Genomic DNA, 10,348 nt, shown 5'->3' with positions numbered 1-10,348 from the left:
TAACTTAGAGAGACGGTGCAATAAATATTTCAAGCGGTGAAACTGCCCGCATGCATAGGCTATAATCCACATTTGTTTATTTGTAGCCAAGCGGAAAAATGCCTACGCGGTTGAGTTTGAATGTGTTTTCAAATGTAAATCTTTATTTATTAAGCTAGAACTATTAAAACACAAATCAATTATCAATTATTATGGATAAAATTATAACGCTTCGCTCTTACCATGCTTGAACTTACAAATCTTAAATTATTACAAGAACCTTTCATTTATTAAGACAAAATTAAATAAAGAAGAAGGAAAAAAAAAAAAAGAGAACCATACCAAGGCCAATTAAAACTTGATTTGAGCTGAGAATGGTTACCGTGACCAATGTCCCCGATAAACAATCACGTCATGCACCATGCATTTTGTTACTATGTTTCCTGAATTTCCTCACCAGTTGTCCTTCTCAATTTTGATAACGACTTATCTAATTACTTTTTTTTTTTACACGAACATGATTCGACTCCAACTGTTTTGTTACACGAACATGAAATGAGGCATTTTGGTGAGACAAAATGGAATTTTGTGAAACTTTTCGACAAAGTACAATGTAAATAGTAGTATTAATTTCTACAATTTGAGAGGATTTACGGAGGCGGAAGTAAGATCAAAGACGATATTCAAAACATTACTAAAATGTCAATTGAGAATCAAATTCATGACCTAAAACATATCTTGAATCTTGTTTACTTTGGTAACGTTCCTTGTGTTAATAGCATTAAACAATTGATACATAAACATTAAAATTAAAAAAAAAAAAATTCACCTATCTAAAGCTGGTCATCAATTCCTCCTTCCTTTCTCCTGCCTCTACACATCTTAGAATATATTTGATCGGAAGGAGGTGAGGATGATTTGACTGCTGGGATCCCGATCGGCCTGTATCAGCGATTATCCAATTTTTTTTTTCCTACCTCCCCTATGAAGGAAAGTAGAAAGGGAGCTGTTTCAAAGTTAAGGGACTCATCCATTCACTATATGTCGTCTGTAATTTCGTACATAAAGAGAATTAAATTGAATAAGAGAAAAGAAATGAGTATTCCTAACGACGTGAAAGAGGGAAGCCAATTCCATGGCGAGTAGTAGGGAATGCAACAAACAGCAGTGTGCAAATTACGCCAACAGCCATAGGCAAAATTGCAAGAATCTCTTGAGTTTCTGGTGATGGAGAAGGATACAAACATTTGATCACATTTTGATCAAACGCCGCGACAGCGCCAAAAACAAGTATAGATAACAAAGCATGAAACACATCCAAAAATTTCAACTTATATTTTGTTGCTTCCTCAGGAGGAATGGTAATATTCGAGCCATCAATAATCCATAAACCTCTGAATGTTGCAAATCCATAACGAACTTTCCCTCTTTCGTCGCGAAAACTGTCCGTAAAATTAAGGAAAAAACAAGAGATTGCACAAAAGGCTAAAAGGCCTAATGTCATAGAATGGCTAATTGAGGAATGACATTGGCCTTCATGTGTTATAACTGGTGATAAAATTTGGAATGCAAGAACAGAACCTGAGGGTAAAAGATTGGCTAAAATAGCTGTTTTCTTGAATGTTTTTCTAATGACCTTTTGTGCTGGTGTTTTCTTTGGTTTTTCAACAATTTGTTCATCTTCTAATAAGGGTATTTCCAACTGGGTTTCAGATGCTACAACATTCTCTGTTCCTAATTTCTTTATGGCCTCCATCAATATGTGTGTTGAATCTTGTAAATTTTATTTTTAAGATTTTAGTTCAATGCATGAATATCACTTTGGAGGATTAATTATATATATAACTGAATATTGAAGGAAAAAGGGAAATTTAATATGCTAAAAACTCTCTAAGGCAAAGATTTATGATATAGGGTTCTGGTTCATTCGCTATTTGAAGGATATGGGTTTTTAGTAAAAGGTTTAAAGGCCAGAATTAATTCACGCCTTTATTTGACGTAAAAGATCACTTCCCTCATTTAGTATGTTAACGAATTGGCTCCCAAAGGTTTAAATAAGGAGTTTATTAAATTAGAGTAAGTTATGGTTGATATAACGTAACCTAGTTGTTTTAATTGAGTCTTGATGTTAACTAATACAAGAGTCGGCCAACTTGTTTCTTTCAGGGAAGTAACACACTTAACCGCAAAATATTTATATTCACTAACTAATATACCTAAATTATACATTAATTATGCATATGTTATATATCTGCCGATAATCTATTTAGGTTGACGGCTATACAATGTGAAAAATCCGTTCTTTTTCTTTTTAACATCCGAATAACGCCGATAATTTTTTCAGGTGACGGCTATACAATGTAAAAAATATCCCTTCTTTTTCTTTTGAACGTCCTGAATAAATAAAAACATTGAAAATTTACCGAAAAAAAGCATGGTTTGAGACTTGAGTTGCCAACAGGCTCTACTTGAGAGTTGAGACAATAATTAGGGAGGAAGAAACATATAATCGAAAAGTCAGACTAAACACATTTAGAACTGGAGATATGAAAGATAAGGCTTGTAAGCACGTGATTTTTGCCCTATACGAAATACTCCTATAAAATCTCAAGAAAAATAGATTTTTGTTAATTCGGCCATTTTAGGATTTTTTTGTAGAATTTTTAATTGTTTGCATTTTGTGCATGTTTAATTTTTACTTTAAATCATGGAAAAATACCCAAAAATATCATGCATTGCATTTAGGCTTTATCTTTACATTTTTAGGATTAATTAGTAACTATTTGTTTTATAAAAATCGAAAATCACAAAAAATACTTCATTTTTACACTTTTCCTTTTATTGATTTTTTTTTAATTTAGGATTAAATAGTTTTTATAATTTTATAATTAGCTATTTAGTTTAATTTCACACTTTTGGATAATTTAAGATTTTTAAGTTGTAGGATTTTAAAAGAAAAGGAAAATTAGAAAAATAAAAGAAAGAATTGAAAAAAGGTTTGTCTTATAAAATTGGGCCAACTCTCACCCAACCCAAATCTGATCCAAGACTTCTATTGACCCAAGCCCAAACCACCCATGACCTGACCCGGATTGGCCCAAATCCTCTCTACTTAAATCCCTATCCATCAGACCTGAGGGGGACACGCCAAAAACGAGAACCCTCTCCCCATTTTCCATCTCTGGCCATTCCCTCTCCTTCTTGACCCAGTAGCTTCTTCTCCCTCTTCATTCCCTTGAACACAGATTTGATTTGAGAATTTAGACACTCAATCGAACACATCTGAACGGCTAAGAGAAAGAGCTTGGGATTTGGAGAAAGAGTTTTGGAGGTCAAAAATCTGGAAAAAAAAACTCCAAAACTAAAGAAAAGCTCAAAAAATAAATAATAAAAAGCTGTTTTCGACTTCAAATCAGTTGCGGTGTATTTTCGGGGTTCTGAAAGCTTTTCGAATCGAGGAAATCACTGTTCGCTGCTGGTAAATCCGCTGCTGTTTTGCTGGAATTTCTTGCTGAGTTCGTCGTCACTGTTTTCGCTAGCCTGTATTAGGCTCAACTTCACTATGTTCTTCGCCTAGCCGGTAAACACAACAGCTTTGTAACTATTTTTTTTATGATAAGGAACATAAGTGTTTCCATAAATGCTGGCTGGTTTTGGGCTGTGATGAATTTCTCTGTTAATATTTGTGTGGAAACCGTGGATATGTTAGTTAGCATATTAAACATGAAGGCAGCCATCCGAAAAAATGGTTCAAATAAATTTAGATACCTGATTTGGTTATTTTTTTTTGATATTCTTACAGTGTTGAAGAGTTTGAATTCAATTCAATCTATGTGCCTTAATGCCAAACGAGTGTTAGGTGTAGGGATTCTTTTATTCATAATTAAACTATTTTTAGTCCATGTGTATTGTGCTGTGTATTGCAAGAGTTGGGTTTTTGGACAGTCAATTTCCTTACTAAATGTTTCTTAATCATGTTCTTGTTACTAGTTCATTTAAGTAGTAAATGCAAGTCTTTTCAGTTACAATGCTCTGGTCACTCTTAAAGTGTTAGTTTCAGCTAGAGCTCACGCCGCTACAGTTGCATCGAGTATGAATTATGCATTTTTCTATTGTTCCTTTTCATTTTCACATCGAACCTCCGTATATTGTCTTTACCTTTCCTTTGTTTGATAGGACCTAACTTATTTCATAGTAACAATAGCCATCTAGTTTTGTGTAGGTAATGTTCCGTTTGTTTGTTTGTTGGATGAGTATCAGTGTGTTAAACTTTGCTAAAATGCTAAATCTGGATTGGCTTTGTGGCATCATCTGTAGACAGTTTTCGAGAATTTCAATCTAATAAGCAAGTTTCTTAGACGGCAATAGCTTTATCATTGACTTGTATCAAAGTTGCTAATGCTCATTTCTTTTCTTAAATGATTTGCAGGAAGTTGTGAGTTAAAATTTTAATTCTAGAGAAGAATCTACCTTCATTGGTTTTTGGCACTTGTTTGACATTTTTTATTAGTTCTTTATTATGTCTTTTAGTCGCTGCTTTAATAGTTTAATCCAAATTATGAACATCCGTAGTTTGTTTCGGTTGAGTAAAGCCCCTTTGGAATAATTTGAGGTGTGCCGTGCCAGATAAAAATCTCATTTGCATGGCCCTCGTTTAATTAATCTTGTTTACCATTAGAATTCGAGGCGTGCCATTTAGCAAATTTCCATGGCCCTCGCAAAGTTAAAATGCGTAGTTGTTTTAGGCGCGCTATTTTAAAAATTACTTTCCTAAATACAGGTGTTCATTTCATGCGACCCAAATCCAAATCTAAAAACGTTGAATAAAAATGTGTCGAGGATCCGGGTGCATTTCATGTGACGTGATCCGAAACACGTTTTTAAACGACGTTCACTTTCTTAAAATTTAACTAAAAGCGGTGAATAATCTTAAAATTGCACTATAGGACAACATGTATAAAAATCAGATTTTAGCCAAATATAATAGTTTAAGCGACCGTGCTAGAACCACGGGATCCGAGGGTGCCTGACACCTTCCCTTGGGTCAACAGAATTCCTTATTCAGAATTTCTGGTTTGCAGACTCCAATTGGGAAGTCGAAATTTTCCTCGATTTGGGATTCAAGTTAAACCGGTGACTTGGGACACCAAAAGCCAATCCTATCCCAAGTGGCGACTCTAAAAATAAATAAATAATCACATTTCGAATAATGTCACTTTAAATGGAAAAACTCCCTATATACTTTATCCTTCGGGGTAAGTGTGTAAAAAGGAGGTGTGACAAGGCTTCCACATTTAATTTAGGAAATAAAACAGCTGATAAAGGATGAGATGGAAAGCAGGCCTAGATGTGATTTCTCTTTATACCTTCGATTTTCATATTTATTCTCCAAGGAGCGACATTTAAAAGAAGTAAATGACCAGAAAAGGAAAATTTGAAGTTTTAAAGAAAAATAGACTACGAGACAAAATTGCTATCTCAATCGCCAAGTTAATAACATCGATGAGGCCATCTCCAGTTCCCTATCCAAGAATAGTTCCCAACTATTAACAAGCTGAGGAAGAAAAGAGGAATGGTGAAATAGCAAACCGTTTTGCCATGGTCGCTTCCTGGTTACTTTCTTCCTGTTGTCTCCAAGTTCAAGCCCTGAAGGTTGAGCAACAAATCATCAGAACTCAAGTACACTTTGTTTGCTGCATTTGAAATGGTATGTGCATTATCTCTTGCTGCTTCAATTTTCCTGAGCGTGATAAACGCTGGATTGTTGGCAATAGCTTGACCGATCAGCTGCGCGCTCTTAGCCTCACCCTGCAAGAAGGAATTCAAGCACCATTAATCATAATATTACATATAAAATGACAAGTTGAAGAAGTAACTGGAGATTAGATTAAAGAAAGAAGGATATGGTTTGGAAAATATTATGACCTGAGCTCTAATAATAGCACTTCGTTTATCCTGCTCTGCTTTTTCCACAATATACTTTGCTCTCTCAGCTTCTTGAGCAGCCACTTGCTTTGCTTCAATTGCAGTCGTGAATTCCTTTCCAAAAGTCAAGCTAGTTATGGACACATCATCTAGAGCGATGTTGAAGTTGGCTGCCCTTTCAGTTAAGATCTTCCGTATTTCTCTACTAACATTCTGCACAAGTACACAAGTTTAAGCAAAGATGGTGAAGAACCTTAAAAATTCCAATGAGTTCCTACGGCAGCCAAATAGAAAATTTGCAGCTATCCACCATAGTCCCCTACTTCAGAGAAGGAAGTGGAGCATATATCAGAACATTCCTTACATTTGGCACCAACCACACCATACAGTACAGATGCAATATTACCAGTTATGACCTATAGCGCAATAATTACTTCTACCAATAGCAACATCAACACACTAAGTAGGTTTATGTCCTCTTGCACGTACCTCTCTCTGGGTGATGAGCTGGCTAGCGTTGTACTGTGCAACCACAGCTTTCAGAGTTTCATGAATAATTGAAGGCAGGACCCGTTCATTATAGTTTTCACCAAGAGTTCGGTAAATAGTGGGCAGTTGGTCTGGTACTGGACGCGTGAGAACCCGAAGTCCAATTTTAACCTGAAAATAATTAAGGAACAAGATCAATTTTAGAACCTGTAATTCTTATAGCACAGAAACATTCTGCTCCTAGGATTAAGGAAAACACAGATAAACACCTTTATAAGTTTGTACATTCTTTACGACATGTTATACTGTTCCTCCCAATCCCAAATCTTTTGGTTTCTCTTTTCCTTGTTCTATCTGATAGTAGGGAGTTGAGAGAAGAAAAACTTTATGCTCCTAGGATTAAGGAACATCAGATGAACACCTTTGATCCTTCATAAGTTTGTACATTCTTTACCACATGTTAATACTATTCTCCTACCAATTTAAAATCTTTTGGTTTCTCTTTCCTTTTAATATCTTGTAGTAGGGAGCAATGCAAATGTTGAGACAAGAATTTACCATCTGAAGGTCGCGACTGCCTGAAGTACTTTCAACTAGATGTGGACGTGCACGAACGTCATATATGACAGGCCTTTCAAACCATGGAATCATGAAGTGTGTCCCCTCTGGATAAACCTATTAATAAGATATTCAATATCATGTATCAAAAATGCATAAGGCATGTAGAATGCATGTCAATAATAGACGAAAAACAGGTCATAAACTAGGCTGTACAACATCAAAGAACCATATCGAAGATAAAAGATAACAAAGAGATGACAATAAATTCAAAATATATTACTTGAATGCGCTTGAGGATTCAACATAATTTGATTACTTTTACACTTCAACAACCTCCCTTTATCCCTCTACACTATGTGAGACTACATGATTAGAGTTTTACATCTGTATATAGGCATCAAGCATAAGTATGACATTTAGAAAACCTCTAGTTTGAAGAATTAATATGTCGGCTTGAAAGACAAATTATTAGATTTTGGGATGAAATGCGTCTGGATAGAGCAAAAAGATGTAGAAGATACATATAATAGACCCAACTGGTCTGACATTGAGGTATAGTTGGTTGATTGATTAACTACTTAAATCTGCTTGGACATCACGGTATCGAAGAAATATGAACACATTGATCTCTATCTTACAAGAACGAATAACGTATATATATTCTGCCCACTAAACCATGTCACTAAAGAATCCATCAAGCATATCCTAAAGGAAATATTAACGATACAAGAAAAACTTCCTTAACTGTAGAAGACAGTTAAATCCAGCTCTGACCTAACTAGATTTCTTAAACACAGATAGATTTTATGACTGTCTGGCGGGTGCTAGACATCAAGAGAATCTTATATATGTACTGAAAAAAGGGTCCGAAAATCATCTTAGTCCATTAGGGAAAGGACAAGAAATACCTTATCTTTAACACCAAGAATACGGTTGAAAACAATGGCACGATTCCCCCCGTCAACATTGTAGAGACTGTTAGCAACTCCATACACACCAAGACCAGCAACAACTCCCAACTTGATCAAAGCAGAAACGGCACCACCACCAGGTATCTTAGGAACCTTAACATTCTTGAGATCCATCTTGCTAATCCCTGAAAGTAAAGCCAATAATAGTCATCATTATAATCATTTAATAAAAGCCTGCTAATACGGAAAAGGAGTGATCCACGAGCATTCTGAAGAGCTTTAGCAAGTACACATACATCTCTTTTGAATAGTCAGCAGGCAATTTTGTCACAGAAAGCTCCAACGCAAATGACTTGACAAAATTTACAGTTTTTACTCGGTAAATTATCCGTAAGACCTTTACTCCAAAGGAATACAGAAAATCTGAATTTGCAAGGATACCCTTTTAGTTTCATTATATGGACATAAAAACACCTTGTAAGCCACTCAATCTGTCTACCTTTTGACGGAAGGGAATACGCTTAAGCAGTTCAACAAATCCAATCAATTCAAATAACAAGCAAGACCAATACAACAGTAAATTGTAGCAAAGAGTCAATGACTACTTTTTTAAAAGATTGAACAATTGGATTGATAAAATGTGTGGATGGCTTAATCTCATTTTTTCACATTCATTTTTTGTTAGTACTATTTTGTTGAAACTTATGTGAAAGACTCAAATACTTATCATGCACACTAAGATTCTAAATAAATTTACTGAATTGTCTGGAGAATATATAACAGAGTCAAAGACAAAAATCAAACAGATAGCAGACATCATATTATGAACTTTTTTTACACGTACAAGGTTTGAGCCAAATTACGATTCAAAACATAAAATTAAAATGGGCCTGAACATAGCAGAATGGATACAGATCATTAACATAATAGGACTCAATACAAATGCTCAGTTATTATAGCTACTAACATTTTTTTTAAGAAAACATAAACTTATTTAAAACCCAGAATCATACAAAAAAAGAAAAGCATAAACTTATTTGAGTTATTTTTTCGTAAATTTACTCACTGGAAAATCAAAATAAGAACCAAGAACACACCAAACTCCTGTAACATTAAAGTCTTAAAAAAACCCTACAAAAGAATGGTGTAGATAAAGAAAATGGAACTTTCAAAGGAAGATTTTTTACCTGATCAAAATGCAGGGAAGGAATCTTCTAGAAAGTTTTTTTTTTTAGAAGAGAAGGAACTGAAATGGGGTTTAACGGATTGGAGAAGGGGTTTATTAATAGTTTAGGGCTTTAAGATTTATCTATTCTAGTTTTAGGGAAAATGATCGAATTTGCCCGAATACTATTGGAAATTGAGAAGCTTTGCTCTTTGTTAGATATTTTTTTGTTTTGTTTTTGGTTAAACTGAAAATTTTATTTAATCAAGTGTAAATATGTACAATCACCCGCTCGGACTCTAGATATTTGGTTTAATATTACCCTATTGCTAGGAAAAAGTTTTAGAGCCCGCTTGGCTTAGCTGATTTAGAGTAGCTGATAAGCATTATGTGCTGAAAAACACTTTTAAGTGCTGAAGCTGATTTAAAAAATAAGTAGTTACGCATTTGGATAAAAGTGCTGAAATTAATAATAAGTAGCTTAAGAAGTGGGTATACGAAGAGTTTTGTTTTAAAAAGAAGTATTTTAGGGATAGAATAGTAAATATTTTGGTCAAACCTAAAGTGTTTATAAGCTGAAATTTGATAAGTTGGGGGAGACCAACTTATGGCTTTTGGCTTATTTTTCGCTTATAAGCACTTTTAATTTTACCAAACGCGTAAATAAACCAAAAAGTGCTTATAAGCCAGCTTATAAGCTTAGCCAAACACCCTCTTACTTGTTGAAATTGAGGTGTGTATGAGTCTAAAATCATAATGATAGAAATACAATGTCTTGTTAAAAAATATACACCTCTATATGGTTGGAAATTACAACACCAATTTTAACCAATTATTTGAATCGTCAAGTAAGTATTAAAAATATAAAATAATAGTAAAATACAGAGTTTTAACAACAATGATAAAATTAATATCCAATTTCTTTTTGTTTTTAATTTTGTATACTAATAATGTATAAATAACAACTCCGATGTAGCACTGATGGTGTAAATTACTTTTTAAATGACAGATAGGGTTAAATTTTAAAATGAAGGCTTTAAAATATCAAAATGTGAAACCATTTTATTTTAATTTTATGTGACACACTTTAGTGTTACTTTACTGACCTAAATCACGATTTAAATGAAAATCTAATTTCTTAGGGCTGTAAAAAAACATTAATTTAACTTTAATATGAGGGCTTGAAATAGATAAATAAATAAATAATTTTACAATTTAATGCATTCCTACGAGCATTCAAAAAATATGAAGTTTATATTAGTTAAAGACATGGAAATCGTATTTACAACTTACCTAACATGACTAAAAAATTAAGATA

At 33.9% G+C, this 10,348-nt stretch overlaps 2 protein-coding genes and 1 long non-coding RNA gene across 3 annotated transcripts; 1 reads left to right on the top strand and 2 right to left on the bottom strand.

Annotated features, from left to right (window-relative positions):
* Positions 1 to 751: 751 nt before the first annotated feature.
* LOC109241064 lies at positions 752 to 1,895 on the bottom strand. The gene has a single exon (XM_019407777.1). The coding sequence runs from the start codon at positions 1,733 to 1,735 to the stop codon at positions 1,085 to 1,087; it is 651 nt and encodes a 216-aa protein (XP_019263322.1). The 5' UTR covers positions 1,736 to 1,895; the 3' UTR covers positions 752 to 1,084.
* Positions 1,896 to 3,123: 1,228 nt separating this feature from the next.
* On the top strand, positions 3,124 to 4,612 carry LOC109241069. The gene is made up of 2 exons (XR_002070181.1): positions 3,124 to 3,559; positions 4,409 to 4,612. It is a non-coding gene; the product is annotated as an uncharacterized LOC109241069 (long non-coding RNA).
* Positions 4,613 to 5,196: 584 nt separating this feature from the next.
* Positions 5,197 to 9,154, bottom strand: LOC109241068 (prohibitin-1, mitochondrial-like). Its single transcript, XM_019407780.1, has 6 exons — positions 9,053 to 9,154; positions 7,863 to 8,050; positions 6,952 to 7,068; positions 6,394 to 6,564; positions 5,905 to 6,117; positions 5,197 to 5,787 (listed from the first exon to the last, which is right to left on the bottom strand). The coding sequence occupies exons 2-6, from the start codon at positions 8,037 to 8,039 to the stop codon at positions 5,593 to 5,595; spliced, it is 873 nt and encodes a 290-aa protein (XP_019263325.1). The 5' UTR covers positions 8,040 to 8,050; positions 9,053 to 9,154; the 3' UTR covers positions 5,197 to 5,592.
* Positions 9,155 to 10,348: the final 1,194 nt, after the last annotated feature.

This window comes from Nicotiana attenuata, unplaced genomic scaffold (assembly GCF_001879085.1).
Source record: "Nicotiana attenuata strain UT unplaced genomic scaffold, NIATTr2, whole genome shotgun sequence".
NCBI lineage: Eukaryota > Viridiplantae > Streptophyta > Magnoliopsida > Solanales > Solanaceae > Nicotiana > Nicotiana attenuata.
The sequence above is the reverse complement of the archived record's forward strand: the minus strand, read 5'-3'. Positions and strand labels throughout refer to the sequence as shown.

Excerpts from the sequence above, each read along its gene's own strand:
- LOC109241064 (XM_019407777.1), bottom strand. The coding sequence starts at position 1,735 with ATGGAGGCCATAAAGAAATTAGGAACAGAGAATGTTGTAGCATCTGAA.
- LOC109241068 (XM_019407780.1), bottom strand. The coding sequence starts at position 8,039 with ATGGATCTCAAGAATGTTAAGGTTCCTAAGATACCTGGTGGTGGTGCC. Across the intron at positions 6,118-6,393 it reads AGCTCATCACCCAGAGAGAG|AATGTTAGTAGAGAAATACG; the intron begins GTACGTGCAAGA and ends GTACTTGTGCAG. Across the intron at positions 5,788-5,904 it reads GTGCTATTATTAGAGCTCAG|GGTGAGGCTAAGAGCGCGCA; the intron begins GTCATAATATTT and ends TCCTTCTTGCAG.